Genomic DNA, 25,142 nt, shown 5'->3' on the forward strand with positions numbered 1-25,142 from the left:
TTTTACACAGGGTGGCTTGAAAGTCGCTTTACCTTTCCCCAGTAAAGTATTCGTTCTGAAACTTTTAATAAACAGCTTTTATTGTGCAGAAGTTACAATAATTAATTCAGTCATTGTTTCTGTATGTGCTCCTTCATTCTCCTTGTACCACTGAATTTGTCATCAAGTCTGCTTAGACTTCTTGTGTAGCATTTGTGGAGTCACCTGTGCGAGAGGCCACAACTGCAGCACGCAATTCTTCAATCCTCCTTTACCTGTTTGTCAACACTTTCTTCTTAATGAAGGCCCACAAAGAGTTGTCTGGAGTCGTTAGTTCTGGAATACGTGGTGGCCACGTTAGAGGAGCTTTGGTGGAGAAGGTTTTTGAATCATTCCACAAAAGCTGGCCACACGAGCAATTTTTTGTCCTGTTTGTACCCTTTCATGCACCCAAACACAAGCAACCAACTGCTCTTCGACACTAACAACATGTGTCTGCAACGCCGTCTAACGTCACACTGACTCCTGCGTCAATGAGTCAGTGTTGCCACATACCACAGTGGGGAGAAAACGGAGGGGAAGATAGGGAGGTGTGAAAAATTTAGCATGGGTAAAGAGACTTTCAGGCCACCCTGCAGTTACAACAAAGTGCTGATATTTCTAGCACTGAGTATATCCATCCATTTAATGACCACTGTCCAGTTTTCAAGGCTCGCAGTGCAGATGTCACTCAACATGGGTCTTGATGCAGATGCAACTCGATCAGGCTCTCAGGGCAGACATAACTCTATCTGGCTCTCAGGGCAGGATGTAACTCGATCTGACTCACAGGGCAGATGTAACTCGATCTGGCTCGCAGGGCATAACTCGATCTGGCTCGCAGGGCATAACTCGATCTGGCTCGCAGGGCATAACTCGATCTGGCTCGCAGGGCAATTACATGGCTCAATTACAATTACATAACTCGATCTGGCTCGCAGATCATTGGAACAATGGCCCAATTCAACACTTGTCTTCAAATTTCCATTCGTACTCCTGGAGTCGCACGTAATATCCTATGTAACTAAATATATTTGTTGAACACAAGCTGGTGTTTATAGAGTGAGCTGGCTGGGGGAGGATGTGGAGCAAGGATATTGTATTTAAATCATTGAAACTTTCACACAACCTGATTGCATCAACAATACTACCTTGGAGAGAACAGTCAAAGGTACAGGATACATGCATCATTTGTGTGCTGTTTTTAACTGCGGTGTTAATTTTTAGCTTATGTTTAAATGCCTTGTTAATTTTTTTATGATACCTCCACCACCGAAAGTAGATGGAGATTAAGTTTGACAACTGTCTGTCTATCTGTCTATGAGCAGAATATCTCAAAATGTTGTGGACGGATTCGGACGAGACTAATGGAATGGTTGGGTATGTGACCAGGAGGAATCAATTCGATTTTGGTGGAAATCCAGATCTGGATCCAGATACGAGAATTTTTTTAAAATTCTTATTATACGGTGGTGGTACCAGGAACATGCAACCAAATATGATTTCAAGATCTTCAAGCTCAGAAGTGAAAAAGCAAATATTTAATTAAAATATGACCGCGCGTCCTGAAGCTCACCTGGATCCAGAGCAACAGTCACTCAAATGCCCAATCAGACCCCCTTAGACCATAATTTATTTTGCTGTGAACAAACTTTGGTAGATCACGGGTGATGAAGGTTGTGGTTAATTTTTATCAAAATCATATGTGTACTGTGTAGTTTTGGAGAAGAAAGCAAATACCTATTTCGGGGGGTCAAAAACCACCCCCCCCCCAGTAGATCCCCTCAATGAACGCAGGTGTTGATGCGGTCGATAGACTTTGGTACATCATGGGTGATGAAAGTTGTGGTTAAGTTTTATCAAAATGATCTGTGTAGTTTCAGAGAAGAAAGAAAATACCTATTTTGGAGAGTCAAACCCAACACCCACCCCCCTTTCCATTGTAGACCCCTTTAATGAGTGCAGATTTTGATGTGATCAATACACCTTTGTTCGGCATCAGATATGAAGTTTTTTGGCAAGTTTCATCAAAAATCGTGTGTTTGGTTCCAGCGATAATGGTTGAAGTGTTTACAGACTTGCTCACTCACTCACGGACACTGCTTGATCGCATCAGCTCAACGGACTAAAGTCCAGGTGAGCTAAACATGACTGTTAAAAAGTTTTATTTTAGGTTGTGAAGTTGAATCCATGGTTTGGCCTGTTATGTTCCCATCTGAGCACTTGGCTCGTGATACCGGATTCGAACCTTGTATCCTGTGTGGATATGCACGCGATCTACTACTAATGTCCTTATAGTTAATATGCAAGTGCACTAATGACCTGCTCCACAAAATATATTTCAACTCCTCAATCAGCCTTATATACACTGTATATCCACACTTGAGAAAAAAAAAACAAGTTAATCAATCAAACTTGTGCGAGTGTTTGCAGGTTCGTATTGTGTCCTCCACAACTATCTTGCCAACTTTATCACATCTCTACTCAACATGGTAAGATTTCTGTACTGACAACTTTTTATTTTGGGGCAAAGTTGTATAAATACATACTTAACTTGGAAGCCACTCGGTAGAGTGCTACATACCTCTGCCACACAATGCCTGATCCAGCAGAACATATAGTGCCCAATACATTTTTGAAATATGCTACGTTTTTTTTTTTTGGCCCCATCTCTCAATGGTGAAGAATTGCTTTAAAAAAAACATTTTTAATAGTATCCGGATCTGGATTCGGATCTTCACCTAAGTCGAATCAGTTTCTCCTTGTCGCACACCCAACTTGTCCACCAAATTTCATCTGAATCTATCCATAATTTTTTGATATCCTGCACACAAACAAGCAAGAAAGATGTCGTGCTTAGCACGATACTTGCGAAATCCGTAACACAAATGTGACCTTAAAAATAATTGGTGGTCGAATTCTGTTCAATATGCAAATCCTGTTCAAATTTCTTGTCAATCGCATGAAAATTGAGGATTTTAGAAATTTTACAAAGTTGTTGACCTTTGGCCTAAGATGATCTTTTGACCTCAAACAATAAGCCTTCTTGCTTATCACGAACTCTAGCATGTGGTGAAGTTGCGTGAAGATTGGTTTAAAATTGTGACCTGCAGGCGATTGACATACAAACAAACACACAGAGAGACAGACAGACAGATAAACGCACAAGACCAACCAATATACTTGAAAATTATTTGATTCTTGCAAGTAGCAAACAAACAGACAGACAGGGGTGAAAACATCATTCTACCTTCAGTGACGGAGGTAAGTGGAGAGTTTATAGAACACGATACCCCATGTAGGGTTTAATATATACATACTTCAATTTTAATAAAATAGGTATTGTAAAGATCGTTAAAAAAATCCAGAAAGTTAGCGCAACTGAAAAAGAATACAGCATCAATCACAATCGTATGATTTACCAATATCCTGCTTTCTTCTTGAAATAACAGCAAAGATCACTCGGATACATATGGGCTAAGGGTTCTAAAACAGATCCTCTCAATTTGAGGCCAGTTAACTTGCTTCCAATTATAAGCAAAGTCACGGAATCATCGCAACCAACATCAAACCTTTCCTTTTCTCAAATGGCCTGATCTCTGGCCATCAGATTGGATTCTGTCCTGGCCACTCAACTTTCGACATGCTGCTACTTTGTTTTCAACAACAGAGGCCCTGAATCTTAAACGAATGCTCAGCATGGCTCTCTGTCCAATCGGTTCAATTTGTGGAATCGCATGAGTTTCTAATGTGTGCTGCCTTGCATTATTCCCATCAAAGTATCACTCGGAATAAGACGTAAAATTGGCTCCAAAACGTGCGGATGTCGAAAACTGGCAGAAAATATCGAGTCATGAGTATTTGGTTGACGAGGTGCATTTAGATGTCATTTAGAATTATTCGCACTCGGTTCGCTTCCAATTATTATCTGGTATGGATTATGGCATGGTGTTATTGTTACGAATTTGGAAGCCTTGTGCACACAGACAGACAGCCGTCCCCTATAGCTCAGTTATATCGGTAAGTGTGTGTTTCTAGTTAGGGTCCCATCCCTAGTCTAGTGGGAATTGGATGTTCATGTGTGGGCGGAGTTATTTTGATAGTTAGGATTTTTACATCAACAATAACTACAACGACAACTGCCTTCACTTCCTCCCACCATCCTCCACCGGCACCATTGCACACGTGCGTGTCAGCACGTACGTGGGCGGAGTTCACGAGACCCTGATGTCTCTCTCGCCCAATCAGGGAGATGCAAGTGAGTTCCCTGGCGGTTGGCCAATGAGCACAGCCCACGCAGGATAATATTCCTCTGTCTGTTTGGGGGCCGGTCCGCCGCGATGGCCATCATGCCCCCCCCCGGTCCAATCAGCGGACTTGGCGCCCCTTTCAGCCATTCACGGGGGTGACGAGCGAATCGCACGACGAAGCCGACCAATGGGGAGGCGAGTGGTGAGAGGAAGAAGCCCCTCCCTCCAGAGAAGAGATAGATGGGACGGCGCGGTGTCCACAGCTTCGTGTCGCTGCTGGTCTTCTGATCTCGTGTCGCTGCTGGTCTTCTGGCTCTCATCTCGTCGCTGGCTTTGGGCTCGTTGCGTGCAGGAGGAGCGTGCGGGAGCCCGACGCTGTCCTCCATACTCGGTGCTTGCAGCGGCATTGAGCCGCGGGTTCGAGTCCCGCCGATCCAGGACGTCGAAGACCGCATGAGGGGAGAAGGTCCATTTCGTTTATTTTGGGTGTGTGTCTGTCTGTGGACCCGTCTTTAAGTAGGAACTGTTAAGTGCTTTTTGCCTTGTACATACTGCATTTCTTATAGTCGGATAACTCTGCCCTTTATGTGTTCCTTCCCCACCTATTGTAAATAAATATCCATTTGTTGAATATATCAGCTCATTTCTGTGTTTTCTTTATTGGTTTAACATGGTGCGTGTTGGGTGATTAAAAAGGCCGTTGCTGCTGTAGAAGTACATTTGGACCGACGGGACCTCGGTAACCATCCGCTCGGGTTATGCACGGGTCGAGCACGGTGACGACTCGTCTCCTCCCTAGTGTGAATACTCGGTAGTTCGTCACGTGGGCCTCTCGGTATTTTGAAGTTTGGCAAATAACCCTGTGCCCACGCGGTTGATTTATTGACGATTCACAGTCCTGTAAGGGACCCGTACCTTCGGAGTTATCCGAGGGTGACGATCTGAATTCCGGGTGTTCGGTGGAGCCGACTCTATTGCTCCATCTCGCGATCGCGCTGATCGCCGATACCCGGCCCACAACATTACCACCCTCACAAGAGGAGAGGGTTTTGCATTTGGCTCCATTTGTCTGTCTGCTTGTTTCTGTCTGTCTTTCTGTCTGTTTGTTTGTTTGTTTGTCCGCACAGAACTTTCGTGTTTTTCTCCGCAACCACGTGTCGGATTGAGACATAATTTTCACCATAGGTGCGACTACTCATGTGGAATGTTGTAATGATAATAATGACATCACAGGTCATGTGGTATGGCAGCCATATTGGAAAAACGTAAAACCTTTGGACCTCTGTATCTCTGAAAACGCAACAAGGAAAAAATTGAAACTTGGCACATAGCAAGTACTCTTCATGGGGAATAAGTTTCATTTTTTATGGCATCATAGGTGCCCTCATTATGACGTCATAATTGCATATGTGGAAGGCCACATCCAATCAGTATGAATATTTTTGAGGGTCATCTTGGGATAAAATGGTCCAGAGGAAAAAAAATCATGATGTCTTCGGTCACGTGATTCGGCAGCTATATTGTTTGTTTTTTTTAAACCTTCAGAAATCTTCTTCTCTGAAATGGCTGCACATATCGAGGCAAAACTTAACACATTTTTCTGCCTGTCCATGAGGAACAAAAGGTTCACACAAATGATATCATTGGTCATACAGTTTGGTAGCCATATTGGATTTACCCTCAAACCTCTAAAAATACACTACTCAAAAGAAGTCTTTGTGAGGTCTGCAATCTCTGATTGCTCTTTTTCTTGTTTATGTTTAAAATGTCAATTGTTTATTTAAATGTCAAATTTTAAAATGTCAATTGTTGATTTAAATGTCAAATTTTGAAATGTCAATTGTTGATTTAAATGTCAAATAATAAAATGTCAATTGTTTATCTCTGGAAAATCTTTTATCCATTTGCTGATGACTGCACCCTCTGCCATGACATCCCTCATCCTTCAGACAGGCAGCCTGCAGCCTCTTCCCTCTCTTCATACCTCAAAAAAAAAAAATTGCAAGCTCGTCAAACACTTGTAATATGTCCCCCCCCCCTGCCCCACCTCACCCGCTTCCCTAGTTTTCTCCAGGGTGTACACAGTCCACCATCAACCACCTTCTGGTGAAACTCTAAATCCAGGATCACTGCTCACCACCACTCATTCGTTCCTCTTTTTTCCCCACCTGTGGAACCAACTTCCACTTTCTATTCAATCTCTTGCTTCCCTCCAGGTCTTCAAAAGAGCTGTTAACCACCATTTCAGATCGTTCCAAATCTAAAATCATGATATTTCTACCATTGCTTACCCCCCCCCCAATCCACCCCAATCCCTCCTTCCAAACTCCCAGTTTTCCCTCCAGAGAGTTCCTTCTGTATCCATCTTGTCCACCCCATGCATCCTCTCCTGCCCCCCATTCCTTCCACACCCATTGTTTGTTCAAGTCTCCCTCTATCTTGTACTTCAACTCCATTGTTGGTGTGTCCACCCCTCCCCTCTACTGGCCCTTTTGTCCTGCTGCATCCTGATGCATTCATTGTACTAGCTCTTCCACATGCCTTGTCTCTGTATACAAAAAAACCAGCTCTGAGTGTGTTAGCTGTACATAAAACGCTACAGTAGAATTTCAAACTTGTGAACAAAGTCCAGAGACGCTCTCTTCTGGTCCCATGAAAGACTGAGCATGAGTTTGTGCTCCTTCGTTGTTCGTGGAACAAACTTCTAAAGTGTAATGGGATTCCTCTCCACTCAACTGCCCTGTTTCAAATTCCCAACAACTAAACTCTCTGTTGTCTCATTGAACAATTCTCCCAACTATGTCTCTTCTTCAACTGTACAAACCTGACTCCGTCACTACTCAACGCTCTCTCTCTTTCTCCCCTCTCTTGCAACTCTAAACTGTAGCTGGCATGCTTTAGTCTCTCATCATGATCCACCCTCAGTCTCGGTTCGAAACAATACTCTGACTGATCAGTTGGCCGGTTCAAGCCACGGAGTTTGTACCAGTTGTAGCTTGTAGGGAGCAGACATGAAAATCCATGTTCAAATGTCCAGCACGCATCCAGGCTGGCAGTTTGCACAGATGATGGGGAAAAGTCTGGATGGAATAAGTTAACCACAAGTGTCCATAATAAAATACCACCTGCTAACAATGTCATGTTTACCCAGTATGAGCCAACATTGCAAATGTTTACATTCATTCGGGTATTATCATACAAAGGTACAACATGGTAATTTAACTAAATAAATACACTCCTTGACAATATTGCCGTGAATTGTATTAGTCATTTCATGTATAATTTGGTAACATACTCAACATCAAGCTGTCTAGTTGGGGTTTGATCCCCGGTACTCCTATAGGGTTTCACTTTATTAAAATTGCCGTTCTGATAAGAATGCAAACACAAAGCACTACATGGTAGAGTACACCATCCTTCTGATGTCGAGGATGAACTTTTAGGTTGTGTATGTTAAGGTTCCATAGTATTTTACGATGAGGATAGGCCATTGTGCACCATCACCCAAGGCAAATAATCTGCTTCGTGTTATTGAATTACAGTACCGTATATGTAATTTGAGAAGTGTCTGTTTGTGTGTGGGGGGAGTACGCCAATTATCTCCAAGTAAATTTGTTTCGTGAAAGACCACCTGGTTTCGAGGGGGTATTACAAGTGATAACAATAGACAGGCTGGCAGGATGGCCTGGAGGTGCACACCCTCGCGTTTGAGCCGTCTAACTTGGGTTTGAATCTGGACCCAGCTTTAAACTGTCATCCTGGTGTTTCACAGGTAGGGTGATTCATTAGTATGTGTGCCGTCCCTCGGATGGACGATAGACTGGATGTCTCATCTGCCGGCATTAGTTGGTGGACGTTAAAGATCCCACGATGGTGTCCTTCATGAAAAGTCGGCGAGCCATCACCGCACCCTGAACTAATTTCAAATTCCTGCCCTAACCTTCATGGGACACTACATCCGTGGCACAGCCGAGCAAGGATGGAACCAACGGCCACAAGCTTTACACAAAACTCGCAGATATCCATCTACGACAGGTATGGGGGACAGGACGGATCACAATACTCAGTTACGGTAATTTCTTTGGATGTTTTGCGCCACATTCAACAGCTCAGTTCATATTGGTGGCGTGTCTGGGTGCCCATGGTAGCGTTTGAGACCAATCACTTTTGATTGTTGGCCTTGACACATAGTGCCAGATGAGTAACACGAACGATTTGACATTCATCGTTTCAATATTACCTCCATCAACAGATTAACAACATGACAGGATGAAAGTCATAAATGCTGAGTTGAACAAACGTCCTAAACTCATGGACTTAGTTAAGTAAAGCACGTCGTCTGGGACCCGGCCGTCGGTTTGCCGCCTAACGCTTCTGATTGTGACGTCATCGATTCCCTCTTTGAAAAATCTATATTCGATTTTTTTTAATCCGCTATCACCTGCGTAAATACATGAAACACACATAATGTGAAGATTTCGGAAGTATAAACAGAAAATGTTTGGAGAAAAGTCTGTTTGAAGTTCCAGGCTTACGCCCATTATATTATGATGAATGAATGGACCATATGAAATCATAGAAGTGGGGGAATTATTATTTGGTCCAAGTGGTTGTACTCAGGGTGCGCACAGAAAGCCTTCAGGAGGTAAATGAATTCATACTCCCGGATGTTAAACCCGTTTTCATATGAACATTACGAGAGAACACAAACAATAACTCACTGAAGTGACGCGAGCTGGTATTACAAGCCCTATAAACTAGAAATGATCTCAAAATGCAAAGCTTGTCCACGTCCGCTTTGTAAAAAAAAAAAACAGTTTTGATGAAAACAACAGATACAAAAAAGATGCAAAAATTTATTAATAATTTTTCTCCATATTCTCATAATTAAGATTTGTTGAAAATTTGATGACAAAAGCTCAAATGGTAAATAAATAAACATGGAAGCCATTACAAAACTCGACCGTCTCACGCTGCGTGGCGGTCGAGAGCTAATAAGGTGTGACTTTGCCCTTTGACATTTTAACCCAATTATGAATTAGTCTTCTCCATATTTTCTTGAAAATTTGATGACAAAAGATCAAGTGATAAAAAATATAAAAAGGTTTTGGCCTTGATGCGCGCACACACACACACACACACACACACACACACACACACACACACACACACACACACACACACACACACACACACACACACACACACACACACACACACACACACACACACACACACACACACACACACACACACACACACACACATCCAACCCCCCATTTTGTATTGCATTGGAGATGGACCAATAAGATACATAATAGACATCATCGAAGTGGGGGAATGAATCCATCGGCACAGACAGGTTATTTGCTAGTCTATGTAACCTTTTCTACATCGAGTCGAGGCTCGTGGAGAACCTGGAACACAGAATATAAAGAACAGTAAGAAGACAGGTGGTGGGGCACACACCAGCAGCAAGGTTGAGTGACAAAATAGAGGGAGACTTGGAGGGGTAATGGAAGTGGAGAAAAGTGAGGACAAGGGTCAGACACGGGGTGAACAAGGTGGAGAAGCCACAAACTCTCAATCACAGAAGTGAAAACAAAAATTGGAAACTTGGAAAGAGATTGGCTTGGGGAGGGTTATTGGGGGTAGAAAATGTCATCGGTCCTTATGGTTGATGACCCGAGATGGTGGTGAAAAGCTGTCCTAAAACCCTGGATGGAAGAATGAGATCGAAGAGATTAAGGAAGTTGGTTCCACAAATGAGAAAAAGAGGAAGGACGAGGAAGGAACAGTAATAACACGACATAATTTGATTTATAATTTATCCACCCTATGAATATAACGGAAATCCCTGTTACCTTTACCTGTAGCTGCCTGGCACCGTGCTGTATGCTTACTCCCACTCCCCCAACCCTCAGATCCTTCTCCTGTGTGACACGCTCCAAGATTGTCCCTTGTATTATATAATCCCTATGTTTATTATTCTTACCCACCTCTCGTGCCAAACATTTCTTTATGTTACTTTCATCGATTAGCAGATGTAATTTATTTCGACTTTCCTGAATCTGATCACCCCCTCTCTGTTATCCACCTAACCTCCAGGCCCACTTCCCTAATTAGTTTGTTTTTATTTAAACATTTCCCTCTCCTTTCCTTAATTAATGTCTCCGACACCTTCCCCACAACTGAAGTCAAGCTAATAGATCTATAGTTCAACAATTCTTCTCTGGAACTTTTAAGTAGCGATGTTGATATTGTCTAATCCTCTGGTACTTGTCCTGCCTCCAACGAGCTGTTAAAGATATCCGCTAATACCATGCTTTTCTGCTCTGTCACCTCCTTCAATACTCTTGGATGCATATTTTCCCTCTCTGGAACTTCATCATCCCTTATTGGTTCCGCTGCTTCTTCACCTCATCTACTCCTACAAGGATCTCTTCTAAAAGCCCTTGCCTCACCCCCGAGATGGATACTCTCCGCTATTGGAAGTTCCCCTGACGATCCCTGTGTAAATGTAAAAATAAAAAGTTTTTTTTAATAATCCTGCCATCTCACCCTCATCATCCAATTCTCCTGTGCTATTCCTTAATGGGCCCATCCACCCATCCATTGGGACCATACTCTGTGCAGAGTGTTGGTGCTGCCTAAGCAGTCTCCTTGGCTATTGGGCACAATCCTGGATGGGTTAATGGGCTCACACTCCTCTTAACCCTTACCTTATCCCCTTGAGTACTTAAAGAAGGTCTTGCTATCATGTTTAGTATTCCTGGCGATGTCCTTTTAATATCCCCTTTTGGGCAATAGAGTTATTTTCCTCACTAGCCTCTGTTTCTTCCGATGCATTCCGTGTTCGGAGGTGAATGCTTTGTTATTGCTCAAAAAAGGTATTCCTGAACAGATTGAATTATATATCCTTCATGACACTTTCATCTTCAACGTTTTAACAATTCAGCTTTTTTTAAAACTTTCAATTCTCACAGTAATGAGGAAGAATGAGCAACAATGCAATTTTAAAATTGATGTTTGTCATTCAACTTCAATCTATCTGCAGGACTTTTACGACAACTTACAAGATGTCTACAACATCGTAGTCACCATTTACGAAACCGCAGTTGCAGTCCATGAAGGGTTGGTGGCTGCTCAGGAAATGAAAGTCGCAAATGAAAAAGGGACAGAGATATTGCACGACATCACCGAGTATTATGATGATCTTCAAAACGAGTGTTCTGTCCTTCTGGAGACAATCGAGCTCAAGATTGAACACGTGAAGGAAATTTGTGTGGGCGTATCGGATAAAACAGTCACTCTCGACGATGCGTTGGGTGAAATTATGGGCGATTTGAAAAGCATGAAAGACGAAATGCAAAGAGTTAGTGAGAAGCACGATCACATCATCTTGAAGTTGCAAGTAATTGCCAATGAAGTTGGTCTTCGACGCAATAACATGGCACCGGCTAACCTCATAATGAAAGAAATCACCCGTGTCACCCTGCAGTTTGTTTTTCTTTTTAGGAAAGACAATACCTTGCTCGAAAAAATTAATAAACTGGCGCAGGAGATCGAAGCCGGCAAGGGGCGCATCGATGAAATACACGGGGGTCTACAAAACATCATTTCATTTGGGAACAGGGAAATTTTTCCAGGTTTGATCCAGAATTTGCTAGAAATGTGCAACAGAATTCTGGACTGCATAAGGCGATATAGAAATCGGATGTAACCTCAGAAAAGATTTTCATACATGAACACGAAATCGCACTCAGGGTTTACTGGTTGGCATTCTCAGTAGGAAGACGTGACGTGCAGGTTAGTACAATAAACTTAACGTGTTTGTGCAAGAATCTATCAGCTGGGGATACTTTTTGGGTTACAAATCAATTCAAAGGAAAACATAACGGTGCTGGGTCTTCATGTTCATTAAACTTCTCGAATCATCGACATTGCACTAACCTTTTGTCCCTTAATCACGAATCTTGCTTCGCACTCATTCTATGATTTATTAAGGTAATAATAAATGGTGGTGCTGGTATGTATGCCTGTTGTCATGTTGATTTGATATAAACTTGTATTCTTGGGTGTGGGTATATGAACATTTGTGTATTTATGTTTGTGTGAGTCAACTGTTGTTTTGGAAGCTGAATTAAAGATCATTCGAAAATTCTTCCTCGACCTCTGTATTTTATCAAATAAAATAAAACTTTGAAGGTTTACATCGAGCTGGTTGTAGTTAGGAAGACACGTATGGGAGAACTCAAGGTATCACCAACTGGAGCAACTGCCCAGCAGGCTTGGCTCAGGTCCTTGAGTCATCAAAGCCCCAAAGCTCATCTGGGCGGTACTGAGGTGGCGCGTGGATGTGATGCAACACACCCGGCCTTTCGCAATGTGTGCTGGCCCAATAAAACAGCAAAAAGGGCCATGTAGCACCACCCAGAGTGGGTTGTGGTTACTCGGATCAGAGGAACAGGAAGCTTCCCTTTCCTCCCTCCACCCACCTCATTGCTGGTAACTCGTGAAATTGAGCCTTCAGTCAGATACCTTGGTCTGTGTGGAGGACACTACTTTTGAATGTAAGCTCCCACATCAGAGTGTGTGTGTGTGTGTGTGTGTGTGTGTGTGTGTGTGTGTGTGTGTGTGTGTGTGTGTGTGTGTGTGTGTGTGTGTGTGTGTGTGTGTGTGTGTGTGTGTGTGTGTGTGTGTGTACACGGTGCGTTGCACGTTTCACTTCTCTGCACAAAGAACTCGACACTAAATATGATTCCGATTGAAGATTTATTTGTGGTTGCTTATTTTGTTGCGTTGAAGTTTCTAATCAAAGTGAGCTTGTCATCATTACATTGTACTCATCGTAAAGTTCTTGTAAATGCGTGAGCGGTAGTTCAATAAAGTAGCTTATTTGTGTAAACATGCTGGTTTTATTTCAATTTCTGTCCATGGGAGACGGTTGCGCTTACGTACAGCAGGTTTCGGTCAGTTCAGCGCTCAGCGATCCTTGATATTCCTTTTTTAGCTCGATGATACGATTTGCCAAACATTTTCACCAACGTGCTTCGAATACCTTTCTATTTGTGAACAGGACATCAATAAAATGAAGGACAACTGGGAGAAGCTTTTGGATTCCATGCGGTCACACCTGACGGCGGCGAACGATACCCTGAATCTGAATTCATACCTCAACATTACAGCATTCCCACCAACAAAAAAGAAGAATACACGACTGCTGGACATAGGTCAGCAGGACTATTCACTGAGCAATGAAACTTCAATTCTGGCACTGCGTGTCGAGGCGAAGAGACAATGGGTGCGCAATTTGCTTGACGGATTCCAAGAAGGCACGATTTCACAGAACGACGCGTACACTGAGGTGCGAGAAGAAATGCAAGTGTTACAAGACCTTGTGCTTGTGCTCATCACTAAAAATCAGCACATTATCAATCTTTTGTCTGCTGAGGTGAGCCACAGGAAAGTACATTTTACACATTAAAATGATCAGAACAGTAAGAAAAGGATCACCTTTATCAAGGTGTATTTGGCTTTTACAGGTACAGGTACAGGGAGGTGTTTTCTTTTAAGGACATGGACCTGTCGATATGGACAGCGAACCGTGAACTCGGATCCATATGTAGACTGATCAGGCCTCTGCACTCGCATTTAAGCCGTCTAGCCTGGGCTTGAAGCTTAACCCAACTATAAACCGTCACCCTGGTATTCGCAGCCGGGAAAACGTATTAATGTGCACACCCTCCATTAGATGGATGGAAAGCCAGAGGAACCATCTACCAGGACTGGATGGTGGACGTTAAAGATCCCTCAGTGTGTTTTTTTTTTATTGTGAGTAGGTGAGTTATCACCGGCACCTCAATAAAAATACAAAGTCCTGCCACCTTCCGTTGAACGCCAGGCCTTGCCAGCCGGTTCATGAAAGACTTTCTTTCTTTTGTTTTCATTGGCTATTAAAAGAAATGTTGAAAGCAAAGTATGATGTAACTGAAGATATTCAGAGATCAGTGACGTATGATCTGCGCACTTCTCTGAAGACGCACTCAAAGTGTACGTCGTGTTGACAGCATGAGCCTTGGTGTACCTGATGACGTAAGCTACATCGTAATACGGTGATGAAACTTTTTCAATTTGAGAAAACAAACAAAAAAATGGTTTCATCTCTCCATTTCTTTCTGTCACGTGATTTGCAGATTTATGAAGACACCTCCTTTTTTGGAAAACTTCTGAACAAGCTGTTGTTCGGAAACATATGTGCTTTGAAAAAGCACCACGTGCAAATCCAAGAGGCCTTCAACTTGGTTCGGACCTGTGTTCGTGAAGCTTGCAATATAATTTACTCCATGAAAATGCACTAAAATGGCAGGAACTGCATCATCTTTCATTTGTGACGTCACAGACACGATAAAACAATTACCTTTCACTGTTTGGTGTCGCTTGTAATATTTTGATCACATGACTATACTTGCAAGTCATTATCACTGTTTGTTCTTCCGTACTTCTTCCATATCCGACGGTTCTTCCAAATGGGATTTCTTGTGTTCTTATTTGTCCTTCTTGCCCTTTTAAATGCATCTCTCCTTTGTGATTTTGAGGGAACATCCCCACCCATGCAAAGATTCACTCAGAAAGCTGTGGAAGAGATCAAGAAGTCGAAACACACCATAGCAGCCTTGTCTAGATTTTCAACTTCAACTTTGTGCTTAACACGTCATCTCAAGCCTGGTGTTGGCTTAACGGTTAAGGAGGCTGGCAGGCTGAGGGTCCTGAGTTCAAGCCCTTGTGATCATGCCATCAACACCAGATGGGTTGACTCAGCCTGTCATCCTTCCAAGGTCGGTCAAATGAGTACCAGCTTCCTGGGAATAATGAGCCATTCGATTGTCCTGCGTCAGAGTGGTGACGCGTCCAGGATTGTGCCCCTGACACATGGAAAAACTGCTTCAGTAGCCTGACGTGTCTGAAGACGTGAAAGGAGTCGTTCTTCTTTTTCTTCGTCAAGTCTACTCATACTGTCATTGTCAACTTCATCAAATATACTTTTGCTCAGTACTCGCAGGTAGACCCAAATAATTAAAAAAGAAGTTCAAAGCAATCATAACATGGTCATTCTTGCTTCCTGATGTCTGCCTGATGTCCAACACCACATCCTCTTCAATCGTGAAGACCAGATCCAGTGAAGACTTGCTCTTCCATGAGCCTACATCTTGTATTTAAAAAAAACTCCGAGTAATATCCATGTTCTAAGTGGCTGGTACAATGTTAAAATATTTGAATTTCCTTCCATACTTTTATTTCTATATTTCTTCGTTTATCATACAGAACTGTATAACAAGGAAATTTTACACGGGAGAAGGTTTTTCGGCCCATCATGCCTGCACTATATCAAATCCAAATGAAACAATTTTGTCAATGGTCAAACTAACGACTTCATTTAATTGGGGTGGGGGGGGGGGAGAGGAAAGTGTGGCAAGATCAGGGACATCACCAGCAGGCATTAAAAATAAAAATGTTCTTTTTGTGTTGATTATTTTGGGGGGTGAGTGGGGGAGTGTGTGATGGTGGTTTCAGGGTGAAGAATATTCTAGAACACCGACCACAGACTATTCCTTTAGAGACCCTCTCACAAACATCATAATCAGCACAGGTGCACTCAACATGTGTGTAGTGGAAGTGTGGTAATGTAGTCATGTGGAAGTGTGGTAATATAGTCATGTGGAAGCGTGGTAATGTTGAAGCGTGGTAATGTAGTCATGTGGAAGCATTGTAATGTAGTCACGTGGAAGCGTGGTAATGTGGTAATGTGGAAGCGTTGTAATGTAGTCACGTGGAAGCGTGGTGATGTGGAAGCGTGGTAATGTAGTAATGTGGAAGTATGGTAATGTAGTCAAAATATCATGTCACATACACAACAATCATCGATGCTTTACAATGTCACCATTGTACTTTTCTTGGATGCAAAGTCGTCAATAATGTCGCCATACTCCAGACGTCATCCAACGTCCTTCTCGATTGAGGTGATGGTCAGGTGTGACAGCCTGCCCTGTGACATTGGAGAGTGCAAGTAGCTCTTTATGAGCTTCAGCTTTGAGAAAGAGTGTTCTGCAGACACAACAGTTACCGGCATCATCGGTCGTCAGTAAAACCCCAGAGCCACGTGTACATTTGGATAAGTGTCAATGAGGGAGCTTTCAGTTATATATCTCAGTGTTTCAAGTGGAGAACATCGAAGAAAGACAAATATATACATATTGTTGTGGTTGACGAAATTCGCAAACCACCATTCAGGTCCCGTAGGTGAGATATCTCTGTAAGTATATGTGTAGTTAGGCCCAAACCCGTTGTTTAGAGGGAATAAATGTCATTCATTCGGGCTGCGACCCTTCAGGATAGCCGTTTTTCTTTTACTATCTTTATTTTGGACCAGCCGCCATTACTACCACCACAACCACCACCAACCACGTCTCAACAGCCATCACACAACAACCACCAACCGCAACGCCGCTTCACAACAACAGCCACGACCCTTGCCGTCACATCTCGCTCTCGCAACCATCGCATCACCGCCATTCCCGCGCCGCTTGTGGGCGCCGATCCTGGACTCGTGCAGGGCACGCACCGAGCAGCGGGTGCAAAAACACCAACCTTTCCGAGAAATCGGATCAAAAACGATTCACGCCCACTTCTGTTCCGTCCTATCAGCGAGCGTGGGGCGATTTGGCCCCGCCTCCAGGTGCGTCGGAGTATAATCGCAATATGCAGATTCGCGGATCAAAAATCATTCACGCCCACTTTTCCTCTGTCCAATGGGGAGCCAGCGAGAGGTGAAGGGTCGAAGGCGAAGGAGCGAAGCCCCGGGGGCTATAAAGGGCCACGTTCGCTCGCCGAAAAAGTAGTTGAGTCAGTCAAGGAGAGTTGAGAAGAGAAGAGTCAGAGAAAGCAGTTGGACGGAGTTGAGAAGAGTGGAGAGTGGGAGAGTTGGAGAGGTGGCGGCGGCGAAGGCAGTCGAGAGGGCGCTCGTGTCAGAGTCGGGGAGCTGCGGAGAGGGGAGGCCGGTAACGCGACCGAGGTTGCGGTGGAGACGCTCGTCGCGGGACCCAAGCCAGCGAGATATCCTCATTCCCCCGAGCATCAACAACCCCCTCCTGTTTCCCCCCGCGCTGAGATAGTGTGAGAAGGGGGCCCCGTTCCCACCCCATTTCCAGGCAGTGCCAGCGAGGCCCGCGGAGTCGGGGCGCCACCGCCATTTTGCGGCTCATCACCAGACGGGTAGGCTCGACGCGGTCTCGGCCCCAGGCCCGTCTGCCCCCCTCATCGTTGAGGGTGGTCCCTTTTTCTTTTGCTTTGAGTATATGTGTTGTCGGCGCCGTCTGTGAAGTAAAACTGTATAAGTGTTGCCGTGTGCTCGGTAGTCGGTAGTAGATCTGCATTGTTACATTTGCTTTTTGTGCAGAATTGTTGTGTTTCTTCGACTTTTATATTTGCTTTTGGTGTATAATTGTATATGTGTGCTTTCCGTTTGCGCGGAATAAATGTGCTTTATGTTGAACTGTTTTTCCCGTTTCGCTTCGTCTTTTCTTTAATGGAATCTCCATCTTGCTTCACGTAAAGGGTTGGTCGTGGGCTAAAAACGCCCGATAATCAATCGAACCGTCGAGGTTGACGATAACACCGCTCGGTTATCCCGATAGTACGGAACGGGTCGCTTAAAGTGGCCCGTGTCCGAAGTCGACCTGCGGTGAGGTGCGATCGCCCGGTCTACCCTCCGTGTGGGTACTTAGGTAGGTCGAATTTGGCGAGCAACCCTATCCCACGCGGGGGGCCGATTGGCACGATCGTGGTGAGGCCGAAATCATCAATACGAGGACGAGGGTCTTCGCTCATTTGAGCTTGTTTTCTTGTTTTTTTAATGCCGTGAACAAACTTTCATACATCACGGGTGATAAAGGTTGTAGTCAAGTTTCATCGGAATTGTGTGTGTAGTTTCTGATATGAAAGCAAATACCTATTTTAGGGGGCAACCCCCCCATACACCCCGACTTTTTTATGGTATGAACAATCTTTGGTACATCACGGATGATGACGGTGATGGTCAAGTTTCATTGAAATTGTGTGTGTAGTTTTGGTGAAGAAAGCTAATACATATTGTTGTGGTTACCAAATTCGCAAACCACCATTCAGGTCCCTTAGGTGAGATATCTCCGTAAGTATATGTGTAGTTAGGCCCAAACCCGTTGTCTAGTGGGAATACATGTCATTCATGCGTGCTGCGACACTTCAGGATAGCCGTTTTTCTTTTACTATCTTTATTTTGGACCAACCGCCATGATGACCACCGCCAACCGCGTCTCAACAGTCATCACAACATCAACCACCCACCGCGGCGCCGCTTCACCACAACAGCCACGACCTTGGCCGTCAACCCTCGCAACCGTCGCATCGCCACCGTTCTTGCGCCGCTTGTGGGTACCGGTATTGGACTCGTGCAGGGCGCGCGCCGAACAGCGTGTACAAAACCACGGATTTTCAGCTCCAAAAACGGATCAAAAACGACACACGCCCACTTTTGTTCCGTCCAATCGGTGAGCGAGGGGCGATTTGGCCCCGCCTCCAGGGCGTTGGAGGGCGGTCGCTATATGCAAATTCATGGATGAAAATGCATTCACGCCCACTTTTTCTCGGGCCAATGGGGAGCGAGGTGAAAGGTCGAAGGCAGGGGGTCAAAGGCGAAGCCACGGGGCTTATATAAGCGGCTGCGTTCGTCAGAAAAGTGTTGTTGGTCGTCGTCGTCGTCGTGTGCGTTGGAGTCGGAGCGAAGAGGACGGAGCTGTGGAGAGGCGGCGAAGGCAGACGAGGGGGTGCTCGCGTCGTGCCGGGAGCTGCACACCAGGGAGGCCGACGGCGCGACCTGGTCGAGGTGGAGACGCTCGTCGCGGGACTCGAGACAGAGTAAAAATCCTCCTTTCCCCGAGCATCAGCAACCCCCTCCTGTTTCCCCCCCCCCCGCGCTGAGATAGTGCGACCAAGGGGGCCCCCTTCCCACCCCCTACCAGACACTGTCCGCGAGGCCCGCGGAGTTGGGGCACCATCGCCGCTTCGCGCCTCATCATCAGACGGGTAGGCCCGACCCGGTCTCGGCCCCAGGCCCGCCTCATCCTGGAGGGTGGTTCTCTTTTCTTTTGCTTTGGGAATATGTGTTGTCGGCGCCGTCTGTGAAGTAGAATTGTATAAGTGTTGCCGTGTGCTCGGTAGTCGGTATTAGCTCTGCATTGTGTCTTCGCTTTTACATTTGCTTTTTGTGTAAAATTGCATTGTGTTTCTCTTCTTTTCTATGTGCTTTTGGTGGAATTGTATATGTGTGCTTTCCGTTCATCGCGAATAAATGTGCTTTATGTTGAACTGTTTCCCGCTTCGCTTCGTTATTTCTTTCATTGAATCCTCATCTTGCTTCACGTAAAGGGTTGGTAGTGGGCTGAATACGCCCGATAATTAATCGAACCGTCGAGGCCGACGATAACACCGCTCGGTTATCCCGATAGTACGGAACGGGTCGCGTAAGTGGCCCGTGTCCGAAGTCGACCTGTGGCGAGGTGCGATCGCCCGGTCTACCCTCCGTGTGGGTACTTAGGTAGGTCGAATTTGGCGAGCAACCCTATCCCACGCGGGGGCCGATTGGCTCGATCGCGGTGAGACCGAAAGGTCCACCCGTGACTGGTTCCCGGCGTTAGTCCGAGAGGGTCACGACTGGATTGTCCGTCCGGTGGGCGACGTGCCGCGATTCAAGTTACGTGGCCGTCAGCACGCCGGCGGGCGCGAATCCGCAACACTGGTGTCAGGAGTGGGATACAAACCCATCGCCCTCCTCACGGCACTGGTAACGGAGAACGGGAAAACGGGCTCTCCTGTCTCCGGCTAAATTCACGGGAATCGGTCCAGGGGTGAGAGAAGCGACCCCCGATTCCCTCCAAATTACGAGCGATTCAAATTAACCCTTCACGAGAAGCAAGATGGCGTCTCAAGGCGAGCGGGAGCCGGGGGTATTAGAAATGGATGTAGAATGTGTAGGATCCATGGCCCAGGATGGAATGCCCGTGCAGGAACATGAACTCGCCCAACTGAACCCAGAGCCCGAAATGGGTGCGGCAGCGGCCGCGGTGTATGACACCTCCCCTCCCCCTCTCCACCAAACCCCCCCCCCGACCCTTGCCGAAACGGCTCACCCAAGCGCACCCGACATGGCCTAGCTATGCGCCATGCTGGCGGTAATGACAAATGAAATGAAAAACGAAATGAAAGGCATGAACAAACAAATGAACGAAAAGATGGATGCGAATACACAACAAATGAACGGAATGGAAGCAAACATGAAGGAGGAAATGAAAGAACTATGGGGTGAGACGCAGAACATGGGCCGATGCCTGCAGGCGGGCATGAAGGCCGTGACAAAGGAAATAATAGTTGAGACAAGGGAGGTAAAGGGTGAAGAGTTGGTAGAGACACGGGAGACAGAAAAAATAGAGGGAGGACTGCACGATGAAGATGGGGTAAGTGACGCACACACACACACACGGAGGTAGTGGAGGATAATGGGGGTGAGCTGGCGGACTGGGTGGAGACCCAGTGCGAGCACCTGGATGGCCTCCTCCAGGAACGAGGGGAGGGAGTATGCCCCCTTGAGGCGAGTCACGACCAGGTGAGTTCGGTCGTGCTTTGCGAGGTCGAGGGGAGGAGTGCTGTGGACAGGTGCACGGAGAGCTTGGGGGGTATAGAGGCCCCGGAGACCCTTGTGGGGACACGAATCCCCAGTGTGGTTGTCCCTGTGTGTGTGGTGCAATGTGTGAGTGCGTCCCCGTGTGTGGAAGCGACCCCGTGTGTGAGTGGTGTGGTGGCGATGGTGCCAGAGTACGTGCTTCCCAGCACGCCGTGTGTGGATGAGGAACCGTGTGTGGAAGAGGCACGGAGTATGGATGAAACACCGCGGTTGAGTGCCCCCGCGTGTGTAAGTAGTATGGTTTGTGTGAGTAAGGCACGCGTGAGTGAACGGCCGTGTGCAAGGTCGCTGTGTGCAAGGGAGACCGTGTGTGTGAGAGAGCGGTATGTGAGGGAGATGTCGGTTGGCATGCGGAAGCACGCAGCCGCGTCTCCCGGTGTGAGTTTAATGGTGTGGAGTGTGAGCGTCGTAACACGCAGGTGTGCGTGGGTGGAATGGAGGCGACGACGGCGACATGTGAAGAAAGAAAGCCGAGTAGCGGCTGTAGTTGTTTCGGGGACCGTGCCGGGTTCACCCAGCAGTGAGCACGAGGTCCGTGCTGTGCAACGCACGAGGCCCCCACGTGCTCGCTTGCGAGAGTGAAGTCCCGGTCCGGAAACGCCAGCGTTGGATTTGCCGATCCCGCGGACGGACAAAGTTTAGGCAGGTAAACGGATTTGGACCGGACGGGTTCTCCACGCGATCGTGTGTGTTAAGCTCCAACGGGCAAAGCACATGTGTTCGCGTGGGGAACCCCTTGAGACGTGGGGCTTGTGTTTTTTTATGCGCACGGTGACGTCATGGCTGCACGTGGGGTTGGAATCCGGCAGGAGGGGTATCCCTGCCGGATGGTACCGTCCAAGGAGGGACGAGGAACACGTGTAGCTGCATGACGTCACGGGCAGGTGTAAAGTGCGCGAGTTGCCGCGCTGGTGCTGCGCATGAAAAAAAAAAAGGCAAGCCTCACTTTCGGGTGCACAGGATTCCTGGGCAAGGGGTGGAAGACCCCCTTGACCTGGGCACAGGATGGAAACTAGTTAGGGGGAAGGGTTAGCTTAGTTAGACCGACTTCATGGGGCAGGGGTAAGTCCTCATGGAGTCCGTGGAATGGATTAGTTAGAGCGATTGTAGCCAGATTTAGGTTGGGAAATTGATTAATGGGATTATTTGGAGACAGTGACTGACAGTGAGTGTGTAGAGAGGACGTAGTTCAGCTACGTAGGTTAAATGGAACGTGCTGTAGTTTAAGGGACGACGTGGGAGCACGAGTTAGTTAGGGGAAGTAGTTAGGAGGATGGCAGAGTTCAGTGGTGTGTGTGTTGAAGAGTTGTTGGTGAGTGAAGTGGAAGCATGTGCTTGGTGAGTGAGTGAGGCCAGCGGGTCTGTGTGTATGGAGTAAATGGGGAATGCATGGTGCGATGAGTGATTGGGGGGAGGAGTGACTCCCGCCCAAGGGACCCCGGGGTCAGAGTAAAGTGAGTTAGCTGGGTTAGTCAAATTGAAAAATGGAGGTTGTTTTGTTGTTGGTGTGAATGTAGGCTCGCAACCCATTTGGAGGGGTGCAGGAGCCCTGTTGACGGGCTTGGGAGCTCGGCTGCGAAAGGTGAGTATCGCTGAGTGGGTACCCCGGGCACCAGGCTAGTCGGCCGTGGTAGGCCAAGGGCCCATGGGGGTCCGGGATAGCGTAGTGGGCACGGGTGCGCCTGCTTGGTGCGGGGGCCCGGGGCGCCATTAGCCGCGTGGGCAGTGTTGTGGGCAAGGGTGACCCTCGGAAAGGGGCCTGGGAAGCCAGCCTGCCACGTGTGCGTTTCAGGGGAGGTGCCATGGGGGGCACTCCCCGGTGTTAGGGAGCTGGTAGGCTCGGAGGCAGTGTAGTGCCCGGGGGTGCCATCGTCGGAGAATCGGCAGAGGGTCGTGCCTGCCAAGGGGAGCCACGTGTCCCAGCCAGGAGACCGTGTGAGGGCACGGAGAGAAAATTGGGGGGCGAGGCCCGAAATTGTGAGGACACCAACACAGGCGACGGGAATCTGGGTTTATAGAACCAATAGTTTAAGCGAGAGGCGCTTGTTGAAAGCCCCGGGGTAGTTTGACAGTTAAATTGTTAGGGTAGATTAGGAGATGTACCCCTCCGCACCATCCATCCCCTCGCTGTCGTTGTGGGCCGCTGGACCCACTTGGTGTTAAGATCGCCGAACTCTGGGGAGGCCATTCTGAGGCTTCGTTGGGCCTCGACACAGGACGTTAGCTCTCCCTTATTCCCCTCCGGGAAGGGAACGTAGGGGTTGGGAGTAGGCTAGGTGACAGGATAGGTTAGCCGAACAGGGACGATAAAGGGGGTTAGGGGACGATTTATAGTGGGGAAGTAAAAAAAAAAAAAAAAAAAAAGTTGGGGCTAAATTGGGGTTTGACAAATTAAGGGAGTGGGTATGTACAGTGACAGGCAAAGGCGATAGGTGGGAGGGAGACAAGTAGGTAGGTCCGAGCCCGCCTTCCAAGTGGCCAGCACCACCGCACTCCCTCCACTAACTTCCACTGACGGCAAAAGCTGGCCAGCTTCATCTGCTGGCTGTGTGCTGCAAGGCCTGTGCCGGCCGGATCATCTGCAGCTGTGGTACTTCAAGGCCTGTGCCGGCCAGTTCATCTGCGGGCTGTGTTTGCCTGCAGCGGCCTTCTTCTGCGGGCTGTGTGTTGCCTGATCACCTTTGCCATGCCATGCCCACTGCCCCTGTTCACCAGCCCCGTTCAATTTTTGCTTTGCCCCCCCCTGTTCATTTCCATGTGCGCCAGGATCCGCAAGGCAACAGTTTGCAAGCTGCGAGAACTGCCCTGTTGGCAGCTACAACACGGGCCTGCAGTGGCGGCCCGTGCACCGTGTTTGCGTCCATCCATTCACCCATCCATTTGTTGTGTTCATTGCGTGTGCCACTTGAGCTGGCACGGAGACAACGGTTGTGCAGCCCATGCACCGTTGTGGTTCACTGCGTTCAGTTCAAAAGGGAAGGCCTTGGACTGCGTGTGAGCAGCCAGCCACGTTCCCTGTCACCTGCATTGTTTTGAGCCAGAGACTGCATGCGAGCAGCCTGGCTCCCTGCTAACTGCTTTTCTTTTGCAGAGTTCATTGATCCTGGGCCATGGTTTAGTGTAAAATTTGTAAGTTAAGGTTAAGATGTACTGTAAATATGAGTGCGCCCCCGGCATGTCTGTCCTAGCGCCGGCAATTTTATTTAAGTCGTCCGTGTGAGTGAGTTTGTTTCGGTAGTTACGCAGCCCTCAGGTTATTTATTTTGTGGACACGAATACCATGAATGTCGCACTCAGGGATCTGTAGGTAAAATGTACTAGGGGAAAACTACACATGATGGCACACGAAAATTTGACGACTCGGGACGAGTCTGTAAAAAGGGGAGGGGGTAGTGTTGTGGTTACCAAATTCGCAAACCACCATTCAGGTCCCTTAGGTGAGATATCTCCGTAAGTATATGTGTAGTTAGGCCCAAACCCGTTGTCTAGTGGGAATACATGTCATTCATGCGTGCTGCGACTCTTCAGGATAGCCGTTTTTCTTTTACTATCTTTATTTTGGACCAACCGCCATGATGACCACCGCCAACCGCGTCTCAACAGTCATCACAACATCAACCACCCACCGCGGCGCCGCTTCACCACAACAGCCACGACCTTGACCGTCAACCCTCGCAACCGTCGCATCGCCACCGTTCTTGCGCCGCTTGTGGGTACCGGTATTGGACTTGTGCAGGGCGCGCGCCGAACAGCGTGTACAAAACCACGGATTTTCCGCTCCAAAAACGGATCAAAAACGACACACGCCCACTTTTGTTCCGTCCAATCGGTGAGCGAGGGGCGATTTGGCCCCGCCTCCAGGGCGTTGGAGGGCGGTCGCTATATGCAAATTCATGGATCAAAATGCATTCACGCCCACTTTTTCTCGGGCCAATGGGGAGCGAGGTGAAAGGTCGAAGGCAGGAGGTCAAAGGCGAAGCCACGGGGCTTATATAAGCGGCTGCGTTCGTCAGAAAAGTGTTGTTGGTCGTCGTCGTCGTCGTGTGCGTTGGAGTCGGAGCGAAGAGGACGGAGCTGTGGAGAGGCGGCGAAGGCAGACG

General features: G+C 47.1%; 1 protein-coding gene across 4 annotated transcripts; it reads left to right on the forward strand.

The window, feature by feature from the left end:
• The first annotated feature begins 136 nt into the window (after positions 1-136).
• Positions 137-14,697, forward strand: LOC147020923 (uncharacterized). Of its 4 annotated transcripts, XM_085890589.1 has the most exons (5): positions 137-1,189; positions 2,095-2,154; positions 2,452-2,510; positions 13,348-13,722; positions 14,465-14,697. In XM_085890589.1, the coding sequence occupies exons 3-5, from the start codon at positions 2,508-2,510 to the stop codon at positions 14,627-14,629; spliced, it is 543 nt and encodes a 180-aa protein (XP_085746715.1). In that variant the 5' UTR covers positions 137-1,189; positions 2,095-2,154; positions 2,452-2,507; the 3' UTR covers positions 14,630-14,697. The 4 variants fall into 4 exon arrangements, with proteins under 4 accessions (XP_085746715.1, XP_085746717.1, XP_085746716.1 ...); XM_085890591.1 differs by lacking the exon at positions 2,095-2,154; XM_085890590.1 differs by having other exon boundaries at positions 137-2,510.
• The last annotated feature ends 10,445 nt before the right edge of the window (positions 14,698-25,142 follow it).

This window comes from Eptatretus burgeri, chromosome 8, assembly GCF_056783735.1.
Source record: "Eptatretus burgeri isolate ZD-2024b chromosome 8, Ebu_testis_v1, whole genome shotgun sequence".
Lineage (NCBI taxonomy): Eukaryota > Metazoa > Chordata > Myxini > Myxiniformes > Myxinidae > Eptatretus > Eptatretus burgeri.

Coding starts and splice junctions, on each gene's coding strand:
- LOC147020923 (XM_085890590.1), top strand. Junction 13,723..14,464: donor TCAATCTTTTGTCTGCTGAG/GTGAGCCACAGG, acceptor CGTGATTTGCAG/ATTTATGAAGACACCTCCTT.